Source organism: Rosa chinensis, chromosome 7 (genome assembly GCF_002994745.2).
Source record: "Rosa chinensis cultivar Old Blush chromosome 7, RchiOBHm-V2, whole genome shotgun sequence".
Taxonomy (NCBI): domain Eukaryota; kingdom Viridiplantae; phylum Streptophyta; class Magnoliopsida; order Rosales; family Rosaceae; genus Rosa; species Rosa chinensis.
In genome coordinates, this window is record NC_037094.1 from 378,345 (window position 1) to 394,154 (window position 15,810).

Sequence of the window (15,810 nt, forward strand, 5' to 3'; positions counted from 1 at the left end):
TTTTATCTCTCTCTCTCTCTTTCTTTCTTTTTTTTTTTTACACTTTCTAAAGTGTAAAGCGAAACGACGACGTTCTGAAGCGCAATGTAGTAGTCAACTAGTCACTCCCCCCCGGGCGGGGGTCTCTCAACTCGCAGACTGGGACTGAGACAGATAAGAGAGAGAGAGAGAGAGAGAGAAGATGAGAGGGTGTTTCCCGGCGCCGGCGTTCATCTCCGGTGCGGCGAGCTCCGCAATCACTCAAATTGTTTGGGGAAGAAGAAAAGATCCGTTGTTTCAATTCTCAGTCTGGTCCTCAACTTCGTCTTGCTTAGTCTATAATAGCAATAAGCATGCTGAGCGGAGACGAAGGCGGTGGCTTTCGTTATCAGAAGCAACAAGTAGAGGGAGAGGTGGACTACAGCAGCAACAATGCGAGTGTGAAAGTGAAAGCAGAGAAGATAATGAATGGGTGGTGGTCAATTTTTACCAGTTTGTGTTGATCAAAGACGCGGAGGCAGAAGTGGCCAAGCATCTCAATTTCTTGAAGGGGCGTGATATACGTGGGCGGATATATGTGAATGAACAAGGGATAAATGCGCAGGTATTGCTTTCAAGTTTCAATAGGAATGAAAATTGCTTGCTAGCTCATACAGTTTTGGTTTATGCGCAGTACAGTGGGCCGTCAAGAGACGCGCTTGCTTATGTTGAATGGGTGAGAGAGGATGAGAGATTTGCCAACTGCTTGGTGCAGATTTCTGCAGCACCAACTGGGCATGCCTTTCCAAAACTCAAGCTGCGGTATAAGCCTTCACTGGTTCAGGCAAGCCTAGTGACTTCTTCTTCTTGTTACTTGGGACTTTTTTAAATGCTATAAGTGAGGTCTTCTTGTTTCTCTCCAGTTAGAAGGAGGTATTAGTCATCTTCCTTTGCTGGACCCTTCAATGCGAGCTACACCTCTAGCACCATCCGAGTGGAGGAAAAGATTGGAGGCAGCGAACGGCAGCACTACTGCTGATGCATCAACTCAAAATCCTAGACCAAACTATATTCTATTGGATGTTAGAAACGGTATGAATTCTCCTGCCATTTCAACCATAATGGCATATTGTCCTTTGTCATGACCTGTATGTGTAATAGTCCATGTAATCTATGCAGCCAATGTATTGGTCGTTGTAATCACCAACTGTTTTCACAATCTTAGCCATAAAAGTTTCACGATTTTGTTACTGTTTCTATCAGGTTATGAGTGGGATATTGGTCATTTCAGTGGGGCTCGACGGCCAGATGTGGACTGCTTCAGGAGCACTTCGTTTGGGCTATGCCAACCAGAGGTCTGCTGCCTCAACACGCGTAGATCTAGGCTTTAGTTTGTTATGAAATACAGGGGGGATTAAACATACTACTTTTTCCTGTGTTCATGCTCATTCAGGTCATTGCTGCAGATCCGTTAGCCAACGTTGATAAAGAAACAGATATATTGATGTATTGCACTGGAGGTATCCGTTGTGATGTATATTCCACGATCCTAAGGTAACTCGCACATTCTTTATACTTCTTTTATTCAACTGAAAATAGTTGCCTGTACTTTCTTGCTTTTCTTGTACTTGGATGTTCATGTTTATCTAATTTAAATTCATGTTGCAGACAACAGGGCTTTCAAAATTTATACACCTTAAAGGGGGGTGTCTCTCATTACCTAAAAAATGAAGGTCCTCTCCAGTGGGTTGGGAATTTGTTTGTGTTTGACTCCCGTCTTTCTCTCCCACCTGCTGCCTACAAGCCTGAAGCCATAACTGAACCAAACAGAGTTGAAGTTTCAGAGAACAATACATTTGCCAGATGCTATATATGTGGTTTAGAAGTCTGTGAGTTACGGCATCGAAACTGCGCAAATCTTGACTGCAACCTACTTTATCTGTAAGTTCCTTTTCCCAACACTCTTACTCCCTTGTCCAATCTTTGAGGGGGCTAGATTTATAGTACAAACAGTAGGCTGAACATTCATGTACATTATTATCACTTTACTTAGATAAGCTACTTTATGTTTTCTGCATCTGCCTTGATCATGCTGAAAAATAGACAATGAAAACAGATTTCTAGAACATCATCTGAACCACATCAACTATGAGGCTTATTTCATGTCCTTGTGTTTACCATCTTGCTTAGCCTTCATTTTGTATTTCCTAAACCGACATGAAATAGATCATTAGAAAATCCACTCTTCTTAAGGCCAAAAAGGTAGAGAATCCATGATGTTGCATGCGAGGCCTATTGGAAATGCTCGAAGCAGTCATTTGCAATCAATTTAGGAGATGCCTTCCTCATTTCTGTGAAGCCAGTTGTTTCATAATTCCCTTTAGAGTAAAACCCACCACTAGGGTCAAAACTTTTCTTCACCGGACAAAATGATACCCAACTTTCAAAAGTGATCAAAATGATACCTAAATTTTTAAAAGTGATCAAAATGATACCTAAATTTTTAAAAACAAATCAACTTGCTACCCAACTTTCAAAAGTGATCAAAATGATACCTAAAGTTTTAAAAACAAATCAATTTGATACCTCAGTTTATTTTTTAGGGCTAAATACTAGTTACTACTCTGTGGTTTAGGTCCAAAATCAATTCAGTCCCTGGACTTCTAATTTCAATAAAAACACCCCTGTATTTTCAATTTTGATCTAATAGGTCCAATTCATTAATATTTTGTTATGAGTTCAAGTTATAGTTGGATTATTTGTTGAAAAACTATTTATTTAATAGATTTCTAATAGTAGGACTCACTCCAAAATTGACTATGCAGGCCACCTCAACACCACATCATAAAACATAGGCCATATATGAGCCACGTCAATAAGTTAAATGACTCAATTGTCTGAAGACTAACAAATTGGACCTATTAGTTCAAAATTGAAAGTGCAAGGGTGTTCTTGATGAAATTAGAAGTTTAGAGATTGAATTGATTTTGGACCCAAACTACGTAGTAGTCAGTATTTAGCCCTTTTTTTTTAACTTCTTTGTTAAATCAAATGCAAAATCAAGCACAAAAATTGAAGTGATTTGTGGTCAGAGGGCCATCAATCATCTATAACCCAATCTTCTTCTTCTATAGAATTAAAAAAATATATCTTCCATTCAATTTCAATTCTACCATCAATCGTAGAAACAAATAAAGTTCGGATGTTTCCCAACTTCTAAAGAAACAAAGAAAAATGGGAAGAGAGAGAGAGAGGCAGAGATAGAAGAAGAAGAAGAGAATTAACAAAGTAAAATAAAAAATAATTGAAAAATAGTTTTTTGTGTAAAATATTATTATAACCCCATAAAATACTGCACCATACGTGATCAATTTTAACAAAAAGTTACAAAAAATTAAACTGAGGTATCAAATTGATTTGTTTTTAAAACTTTAGGTATCATTTTAATCACTTTTGAAAGTTGGGTATCAAGTTGATTTGTTTTTAAAAATTTAGGTATCATTTTGATCACTTTTAAAAATTTAGGTATCATTTTGATCACTTTTGAAAGTTTGGTATCATTTTGTCCGGTGAAGAAAAGTTTTGACCCTATTGGTGGGTTTTACTCTTCCCTTTATCGTTGCCCCTTTTGGCTTGGATATGTTGTTGGATTTCTGTAGTAGTTGATGCTGACAGACTACTTACCTTGATTATGCAAAATATCTATTTCAGATGCTGTATGAACTGTGTTGAGGATTTAAGAGGATGTTGCTGTTCAAAGTGCACAACTGCTCCTCGACTTAGACCTGTTCTTCAGGGTCCCCATAGATATGAAAAATGGCACACGTACCGGGATTTGATATCACAAAGCAAGTCGACAGCTTGATCGGACTCATAAGCATATGAACCAGGGATTGCATATTCACAAATCTAGTGTAGTGACCAAGCTCCTGTTTGCACGAGTGTTGTTAGCAATTGGGGGATGAAAAGTTTGGGGTGTGTGTATAGTCAGCAAAGTTCAGCTTAGCATGTATTCCGATTCTTTCATTTATCATGTTTCCAGTAACTTGCAACTAATACCGTACCTATGTAATTACAATGGAACGAATCTCTGAAGCATTAGTTGGGACAAAATTGATGTATCGAGCTTCAAATCATGCCCATTGGATGTAACTAGTTAAATGTGCACTTCTCTAAACACGAGTGTCAGTTCGGACATTGAGACAGATATCGAGACAGATAAACTAAACAATTAACAAGAAAGATCAGGATGAGAATAATCGCAAATAGATTCAGAATTGGCCACGTGCAAGTACAATGCAAGCTGTAAATCCTGTAATCTTTCCTAAAGCTAAGGGATGCCGGTTATGAATGTAGGGAGTGACCAATATGACAAGCTAAAGATACCAAAAGCTTCAAATCAACAACAATAAAGTCTGAGAACTACAGATTTTTTTTTTCTTTTCCTTCTTTCTTAGCTGGAGTCTTAATTTGGATAAGGATCCTCTTGTGCTGGATACAGCTTAAATGGAACAAAGAGAGTTTAGCTGATTCTGGATTACAGTCTCCAGACAAGAGTCTACAAACTCAGCAACTCCACTGCATTATAATGCTCCTGGAAAACGAAATCAGAACATGTTAAAAAGACTGATTGATAAGCACTAACAAGATAAATGCACAGCTTTGCTTTGCTGGTGTCCTGAACCAAAAGTACAACACATATTTGCATGCCAAGATGAGGGACTTGCAACCATCAAAATTCAAAACAGAACCAAGCATTGGCAGGCTCAAGCGAACTAATGAAGCCATGCCAAGACCAAGCATTGGCACTCTCAAACGAACTAATGGAGCGACGCAGGTAAGAGTAAGATAACCAAATAAACTAAAATGCATTGATTTGGAACCAGCATAATGCAAAAACCAACTAAAAAACTGCACTGCACAAGCAATTGTACATGTTGATGTAGGAATAAGTCAGAGATCTTCTGAACTAGAAGCAAGAACACTGACTGAAGTGTGGAAGCAAGCAACACAAGTTTCAAATATTGTAAGCTACACTATCATTGGCAATTGGAATTAAAGTTTCAACCTCAAATCCAGACTATTGATTGCTGATTACGATAGGCAAGTTAACAAGTGAAGAGCCAATTGTTGAGACCAAGCATGCACACAACCAATGATGCCACGATCAGCATTACCAAGCATTAACTGAAATTGTGTTGAATAAAAGAAGAAGGGGGGCAACTCACCTGAAGAAGAATTGAAATTATTTACAGTAGCGGTCGGCCTTCTTCTTGACACGGTCGTCTAGGACAGCCTCGACGGACTTTTGTTGAATAGCCTTGGGGTCGTAACCGAACTTCTTGGCTTCGACGGGGAAGAGCTCATCGTACTTCATGCGCTTGGCCGCGTCGATAGAGTAAGACTCTTCTTCTTCTTCTGCTCCGGCTCCGGCTCCGGCTGCTTCTGCTGCTGCGATTGCATCGTCGCCTTCCAAATCAACGGCTGAGCCTGAGTCAATGGCGCCCTCAACGTTAGGGTTGTTGAGGAGCTTCTTCTTCTTCTTCTTGTTCTTTTTCTTGTCGATGGCTTTGCTGCGCGTGGCCAGAGTCCCGTCCTTGAAGGTCAATCTGCCTCCTTTCACTCTCTCGTAGGGATCCGACATCCTTCCTTCCTTCCTTCCTTCCTTCCCAACGAACGATTACTAAATTGTTCCCACGGCAAGGGCAACCCCGGCCCTCAACTTTAGCTGCCACGTGCCAGTCACGTGATCTCTCTTGGGCTGATTCATTCATGGCCCAAGTAAGACTCTGATGACAGACAGAGAACACAAGCCCACTATTACTGGCCCACACAGAACAACATCCAAATTTTAAATGATTTCTACCCTATCAATTTGGATAGTCAAGTGACTAGCTAGCTAGGATCAAATATCACTAGTCCTTTAGCTAGCTAGCTAATTCATGGAGATAAACTCCTTGTGCATAGATCGATGGAGCTCAAAATTTGGATCCCATACAAAATCATCAATGGAATGGACCTCAAAACAACTACCAATCTTAAGAGGCTTAAAGGGAACAGCAGAGTTGCTACAACACAACGGCCTTAAGAACCTCGCTCCCAATCTCAAACAAGCAAACCTATGCTTCAATACTCTTCCAAGGCCCAAGATATAGGCTGAGCACCAGCCAAACAGGCTACCGTCAATCCCGGCATACAATCGAGGGGAAGATTATTACTTCAGGTCAAAATGTTTGCCTTGAGGTTTACTATATATTAAACAAATTTTGCTTCCCCCAAAACACTTTGCATTGGGGTTTTTACTTTTCTGTTACCTTGGTGATGAAAATTGAGACTTTCTCAACAATTGGTGCAATTAATATTAACAGACTTTTGCTCTGCTAGGGTTTTCTCCCTAGCCGAAAAACTGATCGAGCGTTGGGCAGCGATAGCAGCGGAAGATGGGACGGGGACTCTTGCATTGTCGAATGCGGCCGTAGTGAGCCTGGTTGGGGGCGGTGACTTAATCCACGACCCTTTCTTTTACCTCTGTGGTCATCTGCTTAACAAGAAACCGGTGATCATTCAGTCGTTTTCGGCGGCGATCTCCAGGATATGGCGGTTGAAGGAGAAGGAACTGATCCGTAAGGAGGAGGGGGGATCTTCGTGTTCCAATTCAAGGAACAGGAGGTGAAAGATCGGGTTCTACACGGCGGCCCTTGGTACTACAGTAACTCGATGCTGTTGTTGGCGGACTACGACGGGGCTAGCGCTCTGGCGGAGATTTCTCTGCATTGTTTGGAGGTTTGAGTGGTGGTGAAGGGTCTGAGAGTTTCCATGAGCAATGATCGGGCTTTAACCCGGATTGGCAATGTTTTGGGAACTTTTGTTAGGGCTGACCAACTTGCATTGCGGAGGAAGGAGGTTGTCCAACGAATCCGCACTACACCACAAACAGTCATCTATAGCGGCCAAAAAACGCTATAGTATCATGTAATAGCGTTATAGAAAACGCTATGACAGCCACCGCTATGGTAGGTCTGTTGCTTTAGATAGCGTTTCTGGGAAACGCTATCTATAAGTCTGTAAGCATAGCGTTTACAAAATGCTATTGATTAGTTTTCATAGCATTTCTGACTTGCTATAAAAGTATTTTCCATAGCGTTTTTAAAATGTTATTAGTTTATTATTCATAGCATTTCCAAATTGCTATAAAAGTATTTTCCATAGCGTTTTTAAAATGCTATTAGTTTTCCATAACGTTTATAGCGTTCTGTCAATTGTCTTTGTACACTTATTATAGCATTTCAATGATATCATCTAAACGTTTGTGTTGAACTGAAAATTGAGAGCCATAAACAAAATAATTCATTTAATAGTTCAAAATGATACATAATTAATTTGTAGCATACAAGAAATTCAAAAACTAGTCCAACCAACAAGTTGTGTCTTTAGATCCATTATGGACTACTTACTGAAATTTAACAAACTGCAAAAACATAATAACTAATTTACTACATTGCTATTGAATTGAGGGAGTTCATCATCTTCACCAATATTGGATTGCTACAAAACAGAAGACAAAAATCATGATTAGAGAAGTTGAAAAGTGTGCTAATCGATCACAAATAGCAGCATGATTAATTAGATATGGCATGACCAAAACTGACCAGATTTTCAAAGCATAACAATTTTGTCAGATGGCCAAGCTATTGTAGTACCAATAGCATCTTCAATGCAATGTAGCTCAGATGTTGGCCTCCAAAGAGATGCATTAGGCACCCTTGGGATATCAACCCAAACTCTCGTAGCATTAAGACCTAAAGGAACAAAATGAACAAGCTCGCCTGGATCACTTGAAGACCAATGTCCTTCTGCAACTATTTTTCCCGAACCACTGAAATCTAACAAGTTGCACTTTTTCTTGGAGTTTTTGTTCACACTCTAGCAACAAGACAAACATAATGATATCATATTATAAAAGGAACTAATACACTCACATATCAAAATAATGGTAGTACAATCAACAAAAGAGTTAAAAATTATCGAAGGAGATGATAGGTTTCCAACTTCCTCAATGTTTGGACTATTTTCCAAAACAACTTTGTTAGCAGGCCATGCTACTTTAGTGCCAATAGCATCTTCAATATATGTCATGTTAGGCGTAGGTCTCCATAAAAATGCTTCAGGACATGTTGGGATATCAACCCAAACTATCATGGCATTAGGTCCGAGAGGAATATCATTAACAAGCATCTTTAGATCATTAGAGAATCAACGACCTTCAGCAACTATTTCTTCTTTTCCACTCCAATTGAACAACTTGCACTTGATAGAATTCATGTTTTTACTCTAACAATTAAGGAAAACAGGAGCAAATGACTAAGTAGATATGCAATATAAATAATAGGAACAATGAAAATAAATGAACAAGCTGTAAAAGGAAAAGTATTTTACCGAAGGCATAGATATATTATCTTCATTCTCAGATTGCTGACTGATTTGCAAGACCACTTTATCAGCTGGCCACGCTATTGTCTTACCTTGAGCTTGTTCCATACAGCTCATATTAGGTGTAGGCCTCCAAAGAAAAGCTTCTGGTTTGTTTGGAATATCTACCCTCACTTTTATTGCATTAGGTCCAAGAGGAGTATGATTGACAAGCTCATTCAGATCACTGGAACACCAGCGTCCTTCGGCTACAATCTCCTCAATTCCACACCAATCTAAAAGCTTGCACTTGTCTAGAGATTTGGGGCTCATACTCTACAATGTATCAAAATACATAATCATATTGATTCAATTTTAACTTGAAAATAACATATTTAATTTAAAGATGTAATACTTAACCAAAAAAAAAAGAAGCAATAGAATGTAATAGTTACCACTGGAGAAGTCTTGTCAACTTGAGACCCATTTTGCTCATTTTTATCTTCCTCATTTTGCATTGTCTAACAATACCCAAAAAAAAAAAATTAATTGTAGTAAGTTATTTATTGGTGTACCACAGTTTTACTTCTAAAGATATATCTACATGTGTCTTACCTCATGATGTCCAATTAATTTATGGACTAAGCTCTCCAAATGCTTGATTCTACTTCGCATATCAGTGTGTTGCTCTTCTAGCTGGAGCACATGCTTGTCCCTAGACTGTAAGAAGGCTAATTTGCTTATAGTAACTCCTCTTCCCATTCCTCTTAATCGTCCAGGTTTATCTTGTCCTAATACTTGGGAAAGAGCATCTTCTCTCACATTAGTTGTTGAGGGAACTTGAATCCGACTCTCAGGGTCCATAGCAACTTTCTTCATTTTGGTTGGATCTCTTTTCTTTTTCAATCCTCTTCGATCTTCAACTGTATCTTGTACAGATGCATTTTCTTGGACCGCATCTTGTTCAAAACTATCATTACTTGGAATTGGTCCATCTTGGGTAGCTTCTTTACTAACTTGTGTATGTACTTCTTGGAGATCTGCCATGAGATTCACATCCCTTGCATCAAAGTCTTGTGATATTCCACCGGTTTCCTTAGTATGCTTCCTCTTACTGCGACCTGCCTTTGTAATATCACTCACCATTATCGTTTATCTGTTTCAGAAAAAAGAATAGTAAGCATCTATATAATTCATTATTAACCTGGTTTCATATATAAAACTAAATATGCATATATCACAGTGACATATGAATAATTCTCATACAAAACACAATAATATTTGCAGCCAAAACACAAAATAATAGAAACACCTTTAAAGCATGACCAAAAACCAGACTCCTCACTAACAAGTTCATATACTACACAAGTAGGCCCTCACAATCCTCCCTGACATAACTAACTGTCTCATTAGAATCATCAATGTCCATTTCAATTTCCTGTGGCAATGAAGATACCTCTACATTGTCATCATTTGTCTCCAACTCATGGAAACCTCTTGGTGGTGCCTTCATTACAACATACCAATTAGAGGAATCATCTTCTCTTGAATAGAAAACCTGTTTTGCTTGAGATGCTAGGATATATGGATCTCTTGCAAATGATATTTGACTTTGCTGTAGGTTTACAAGTGTAAATCCATCTTCTTCCTTGACACTATTTCCTTTATTCGCCCAATGACACTTAAAGACTGGAACATAAAATAGATGATAGTCTAGTAATATGATATCCGTCAATATCCCGTAGTAAGTAACCACATCAGCCACTTGTGCAATATCTTTTGCACTTGCTCTACACATGGTTATTGCAGCATAAGTCACTCCACTATTTTGAGTTTCTCTATCAACATCCTTTGTGTGAAACCGCTGTCCATTGATAATGTATCCTTTAACTGATAGTGCACTATTTCTAGGACCATATGCCAACCATCTTAATGTGTTTGAGTGATTCTTCGAGTCAATAGGAATCTGTCACATATTTAAGAGTTAATTGGTGTACCTTAGCTAAGTAATAATGAGAAGAACAAGAAATTTGAGATGGTGGATTGCAAGTAACTTTGTTTTTTGTCCATTCTGCAAATCTCTCGGTATGCCGGTTCCAAAGTAAGGTTTCATTATTTGCAAGTCGTCTGTCTTTTGCTTGCAACTCCTCCAAATGCATACTAATAGAACACATAACTATATTAATATGAAATAAATAAATAAAACTAATATATATATAAATAAACTAAATAAGTATATAAACAATAATGTACTTACTCTAAAAATGGATCCATTATGGCTGTGTTCAGTAGCACAGAACGATGTGCTATGTCTTTCTCTTTGTTAGTCAATGTAATCGATGTAGCCTTAGAAATTGGACGACCTTCAAGAATGACATCATTGACAAAATCTTCATTCCGAACTTCTTTTTCCTCCACTTGTATGGATTTTTTCAGAAACTGACTACAAAAGGCGATGCACTCTTCTGCTAGGTAGGACTCTGCAATACACCCCTCAGGTCTTGCAGGATTTCGTACATAATCTTTTAGTGTTTTCATGTACCTGAGTAAAAGAATTTAAATTAGTACATGAACTAATTCTAATTGCATCATGAACTTTAGCATGAAAAGAAAACTAGACATAATTCTAACCTCTCAAAAGGATACATCCAACGAAAATGAACCGGTCCACACAAGCGTGCCTCTCTTACTAGATGAACCGGTAAATGTACCATGATATCAAAAAAAGATGGCGGAAAAAACCGTTCAAGCTAACACAAAGTTTCAATAACCTCATTCTCAAGGATCAGCAACTTTTCTCTATCAATAGCACACTGACATAATCTATTGAAAAAAGTACATAACCGAAGAATTGCATTTCTTGGCCCTTTCGGAAGCAATCCTCTTATAGCAACAGGCAACAATTGTTGCATTAGAACATGATAATCATGAGATTTCAGGCCCATAACCTTAGAATCCTCCAATGATATGCAGTTCCCAATATTTGAGCAATAACCATCAGGCCCTTTAAAATCATATAACCTCTTGCAAATTTTTTTTTTTTCAGACCTTGAAAATGTATGTGGTGCTGGTGGAAGGTACAATCTGCTTCCATGCTGTTGTGGATGCAAGTCTTTCCTAATTCCCATGTCTTCTAAATCTTTACGAGCACTAATCCCATCTTTTGATTTCCCACTATGCAACATCGTGCCTATTATGCTTTCACAAATGTTTTTCTCTATGTGCATTACGTCCAAATTATGACGTAATAGAAGTTCCTATACACAAAAATCCAGAAAATAGTAAGCAATTATAATGTAACAAAAAAAAAAACAGAACACTAACCTCCCAATATGGTAAACAAAAAAAGATCGATCTTTTCTTCCACCTAGAAAGCTCATTCTGATCATCGACATCACTGGTGCATGTCATCTTCATTATTATTCCTTTTCCATTTTTTGATCCCACCTTTTCCAAAGTCATTTGGAAAATCTTTAAGAGCAAGAGAAATGTTTCGTCCTGTTAAAATTCTAGTCTTACTACCATGTTCCACACTATTATCAAACCAAGATTTCTTTCTTCGATATGGATGTGAGGGTGTAAGAAACTTCCTGTGACCCATGTATGCAAATTTCTTGCTGAAGCGTAACCATCTGTGATGTGTATTTTTTCCACATATAGGACATGCTTTTTTGCCTTTTGTACAACATCCAGCAAGATTTCCATAGGCTGGAAAGTCATTTATGGTCCACATCAACATTGCCTTCAAATTGAAAGTTGATTTACTGAATGCATCATAAGCCTCCACCGCATTCAGCCATAACAATTGCAAATCTTCTACAAGTGGTTGTAGATAAATATCTATGTCGTTTCCGGGTTGCTTTGGACCAGGAATCAACAATGTTAACATAATGTTCTCTTTCTTCATGCATAACATAGGGGGCAAAATTATACGTGATGAGCATTACTGGCCAACAACTATACTTGAAGCTTAAGATGGAGAAAGGGTTAAAACCATCAGTAGCAAGTCCAAGTCTGAGATTGCGTGGATTAGCTGCAAATGAAGGCCATTTATCATTAACCATGTCCCAAGCTAAAGAATCTACAGGGTGACGCATTTTTCCATCAGTGCTTTTGTTACTGAAATGCCACCTTAAATCTTCTGCCATTTGTGCAGACCTGAACATCCTTCTAAATCTCGGAATGATAGGAAAATATCTCAGAACCTTAACTGGAACACCTTTTCTGATCTCCTTAGTACGCTTGTTTTTCTTCCATCTTGAAGCACCACATTTTGGACAATTGTCCAAGTCCTTATACTCTTTTCTGAAAAGACAACCATCATTCTCGCAAGCGTGAATCTTTTCAAATCCTATGTCAAATATCTTGAGGAACTTTTTAATCGAGTACAACGACTGCAACAGAATATTGTCCTTCAGTAACATGCCATGAATAGTCTCTAAAAGCTCATTGAAATGGGTATCAGACAATCCACTCTTGCTTTTGAGTCGATATAAAGTTACAATGGCTGACAACTTTGTGTAATTGGGACAACCTGGGTATAAAGGAGTTTCTGCATCTTCTAGGTTCTTCATGAATTGATCATCTTGCCTCTGTACAGTAGCTTCATCCATAAAGTTTGTAGGCTGGACAGAATCTTCATCCATAAAGTAGGAAGCTCTATATAAGTTAGATGCCTCATCCTTGGCGGTTTCATGATCAACACTTTCAGCATTTACTATCTGATCTCCATGTTTTGTCCAATGTGATCTTTTCTTGTACTTGGAATCCATCCCCTTTGTAACCAAATGTTCAAAAACAGTAGTACTATCTTGATGGCTTACATTACGGCAATCTTTGCAAGGGCAAAGAATCATTGCAGGATATCCCAAATTCTTTTCAGCCGTCTTCACAAAATGTAATGCTCTTTGCTCATACTCTGAACTAGATCTATGATTAAAAAGAAAGAGAACAGGAAAAAAAAAACATTCTAAGTCTAATTAAATTTCTATGTTACTTTGCAAGTATTGGTGACCAAAAAAAGTAAGTTATGATTCTTACCTAGGAAGCCACACCCACTCTTTATCCATCATCTTTAGATTCCAGCAATACTTATGCAAGCAATGTCTAAAATTAAAACAAACAAACTAATTCTAATCGATCAATAAAGTACATAATTTACTTCATAACTGATATCAATGAATAAAATACATAATAAACTTCATATATGCCAGCACAAAAGAAACAAAAATAAGCTGCCACAATACATGCATTAGGAATTTGAATGCAGAAAAACACAATAACAATCACAATGGCAATGACAAAAACCAATTAAGTTAAAGAAACAAAAATGCTCTCTGATTTCAATGAGAGCAATATAATTTAGATATGAACTCTTCCTATGTTAAATCACGCCATTTCTTCCAATTTTATGACATATGAACTCAAACTGCTCAACCGATTGACTCATCCACAAGCTGCCAAACCAGGTCCTCTAGTAACCACTTAACCAGTTCAAGAGACATGAGTTTGGTATAGTTAAGGTATTAAAATCAATCACCAGCTAACTGATTGGGAAAATTGAACCTAAAACAAATCCAACAGATCGAGCAAGGACACTACAGTCCATCAGTTCAGTACGCTCAATACATATCAAAACAGAACGACAACAGAACAATTTGTAATTTCACTATTCTCATGTGCTCAACTGATATGGAACTAACATCAATTTTCGGCACCCAAAACAACACCACCCCAAAAATTTCACTTTCTTTTTCACTCTTCCTTTCATCATAATTCTCAACAACCAAATACTTAGACTCTTACCATATAAATTAACACAAACTACCATAAATTATATTACTCTAACCATCAATTTATCATTCTTAACCTGAACAAATGCAGATTAGTGAAGGGAAATACTAGCCCAACAAACAACAGCACATGCCCAAGGCTAATTGAATCTTAAGCTGAAACAAGCCAAATTGAATCTTAAGCTGAAACAAGCCAAATTGAATCTTTCAGACACAATCAAGAGTAAAGAAAATAGATTGAAGAACCAAATAAAAAATACAAACTTGCAATTACCAAAAAAAAAAAAAATCAATGGTCTGTCGGAGAAAGGTGACAAGCAACAAGAGATTGAAATATATTGGTTTGTCGGCAATGTAAGCAACAAGTAAGAATAGTACTGAAAAACAATGTCTTCCCTAAGAGAGAGAGTTATTTGCAGAAAATAGAATCGAGTATATGTTTAAACCGTTACCTTCAAAGTGAAATTTAATCCTTTGCAAAGCTTTCCTGGTTTGAGAAAACAGAAAAACAAAAAATTAAACCAATACCCAGATATCATTCCAAAATTAAACTCAAAAGAAATTTTCAAATTGAAGAGATCGATTTTGGAGCTTGATGGGAATGAAGAGAGAAGATTGATGAGTTCCATTCATGTTTCATACCTTATGAAGAAACGAAGAGAGAAGAGGAGAGAGAGAGAGAGAGAGAGAGAGAGCGGTGGGGATGAAGAGAGAGAGCAGCCACCGAGAGAGAAGAGAGAAAGAGTGCCACCGAGAGAGAACAGAGAGAGAGAGAGCGGCCACCCAGAGAGAAGGTTTTTGGGGTCTTAGTTATTACTTTTCATTTAAAGTGTCACCTACCTAAAATTAAGCCCGCTTATGTTTTTCATTACCCGCTTACTACTCCCGCTCAAATTTTTAATAGCGTTTAAAAATTTACAAATGCTATCAAAGAATAAGCTATATACAATCTATAGCACTTGCTTAAAAAACGCTATTATCAAGTGCTATAAATAAGCAATTTTGTTGTAGTGCCGGCTGATCCATGACGTTCGCCGGCGGGTCTGGGCTAAGCGTGAGTTTTGTTTCTCGCCGGATTTGACGATGGTGCTTGAGTTCCAGTATGAAAAGTGCCATGGCATTTGTAAAGGATGCGGTTTCTTTACTCATGCCGGAAAAGACTGCGACAAAGGCTTGCTGCTGGGGGAGGCCGAGATCGATGCAGAGTTGTCGCCGGATGTTGCTACTACGCCATCGACGGCACCTGCGTTGAAGGAGGTCGTGGTTTCTGGGTCTGTGGTGCCGGAGGTTGGAGGTGGGCTGGTTGCAGGCATGGCTGTGCAGGCGGAGGCGGAACTGGGTCCGAGGTTTTCGGCGGGAAATCCTGATTATGAATTAGGGTTGACTGTTGAGTCTGGGTTGACCAAGGAAAGGGCCAGTGGGCCGTCTGTTGGGCTATTTGGGTCTGAGGGTTGTAACGTCCCGAACCAGAATTTACTGATTTACTAATCATTAGGACGGTAAACGACATTTACTTTCACTTTTATTGTCATTTTAGCACTTTTAGTGGCCCTAAAAGTTGACTTTTTGTTCGGGTCAAAATTTGAGAAAATGTTCTTTATGGAAGTTGTAGAGGACGTTAAACCGAGCGCGTGGATATGTGGTACGTAAA

General features: G+C 38.2%; 3 protein-coding genes across 5 annotated transcripts; 1 reads left to right on the plus strand and 2 right to left on the minus strand.

Annotated features, from left to right (window-relative positions):
- The first annotated feature begins 62 nt into the window (after window positions 1–62).
- On the plus strand, window positions 63–4,071 carry LOC112180027 (rhodanese-like domain-containing protein 8, chloroplastic). Of its 3 annotated transcripts, none has more exons than XM_024318520.2 (7): window positions 69–583; window positions 653–802; window positions 882–1,050; window positions 1,222–1,313; window positions 1,412–1,512; window positions 1,627–1,899; window positions 3,670–4,071. In XM_024318520.2, exons 1-7 carry the CDS (start codon window positions 182–184, stop codon window positions 3,821–3,823), a joined length of 1,341 nt encoding a protein of 446 aa, XP_024174288.1. In that variant the 5' UTR covers window positions 69–181; the 3' UTR covers window positions 3,824–4,071. The 3 variants fall into 3 exon arrangements, with proteins under 3 accessions (XP_024174287.1, XP_024174288.1, XP_024174290.1); XM_024318522.2 differs by having other exon boundaries at window positions 442–583; window positions 658–802; XM_024318519.2 differs by having other exon boundaries at window positions 63–802.
- Window positions 4,072–4,189: 118 nt separating this feature from the next.
- LOC112180029 lies at window positions 4,190–5,661 on the minus strand. Its single transcript, XM_024318523.2, has 2 exons — window positions 5,187–5,661; window positions 4,190–4,552 (listed from the first exon to the last, which is right to left on the minus strand). Exon 1 carries the CDS (start codon window positions 5,600–5,602, stop codon window positions 5,204–5,206), a length of 399 nt encoding a protein of 132 aa, XP_024174291.1. The 5' UTR covers window positions 5,603–5,661; the 3' UTR covers window positions 4,190–4,552; window positions 5,187–5,203.
- Window positions 5,662–11,761: 6,100 nt separating this feature from the next.
- On the minus strand, window positions 11,762–13,439 carry LOC121050500. The gene is made up of 3 exons (XM_040510592.1): window positions 13,408–13,439; window positions 12,315–13,296; window positions 11,762–12,226 (listed from the first exon to the last, which is right to left on the minus strand). The coding sequence occupies exons 1-3, from the start codon at window positions 13,437–13,439 to the stop codon at window positions 11,762–11,764; spliced, it is 1,479 nt and encodes a 492-aa protein (XP_040366526.1).
- Between the last annotated feature and the right edge of the window lie 2,371 nt (window positions 13,440–15,810).

Excerpts from the sequence above, each read along its gene's own strand:
- LOC112180027 (XM_024318519.2), top strand. The coding sequence starts at position 182 with ATGAGAGGGTGTTTCCCGGCGCCGGCGTTCATCTCCGGTGCGGCGAGC. Across the intron at positions 1,314-1,411 it reads TTGGGCTATGCCAACCAGAG|GTCATTGCTGCAGATCCGTT; the intron begins GTCTGCTGCCTC and ends ATGCTCATTCAG. Across the intron at positions 1,900-3,669 it reads GACTGCAACCTACTTTATCT|ATGCTGTATGAACTGTGTTG; the intron begins GTAAGTTCCTTT and ends TATCTATTTCAG.
- LOC112180029 (XM_024318523.2), bottom strand. The coding sequence starts at position 5,602 with ATGTCGGATCCCTACGAGAGAGTGAAAGGAGGCAGATTGACCTTCAAG.
- LOC121050500 (XM_040510592.1), bottom strand. The coding sequence starts at position 13,439 with ATGATGGATAAAGAGTGGGTGTGGCTTCCTAG. Across the intron at positions 13,297-13,407 it reads GAGTGGGTGTGGCTTCCTAG|ATCTAGTTCAGAGTATGAGC; the intron begins GTAAGAATCATA and ends TTTTAATCATAG. Across the intron at positions 12,227-12,314 it reads TCAAGTATAGTTGTTGGCCA|CAACCCGGAAACGACATAGA; the intron begins GTAATGCTCATC and ends CCTGGTCCAAAG.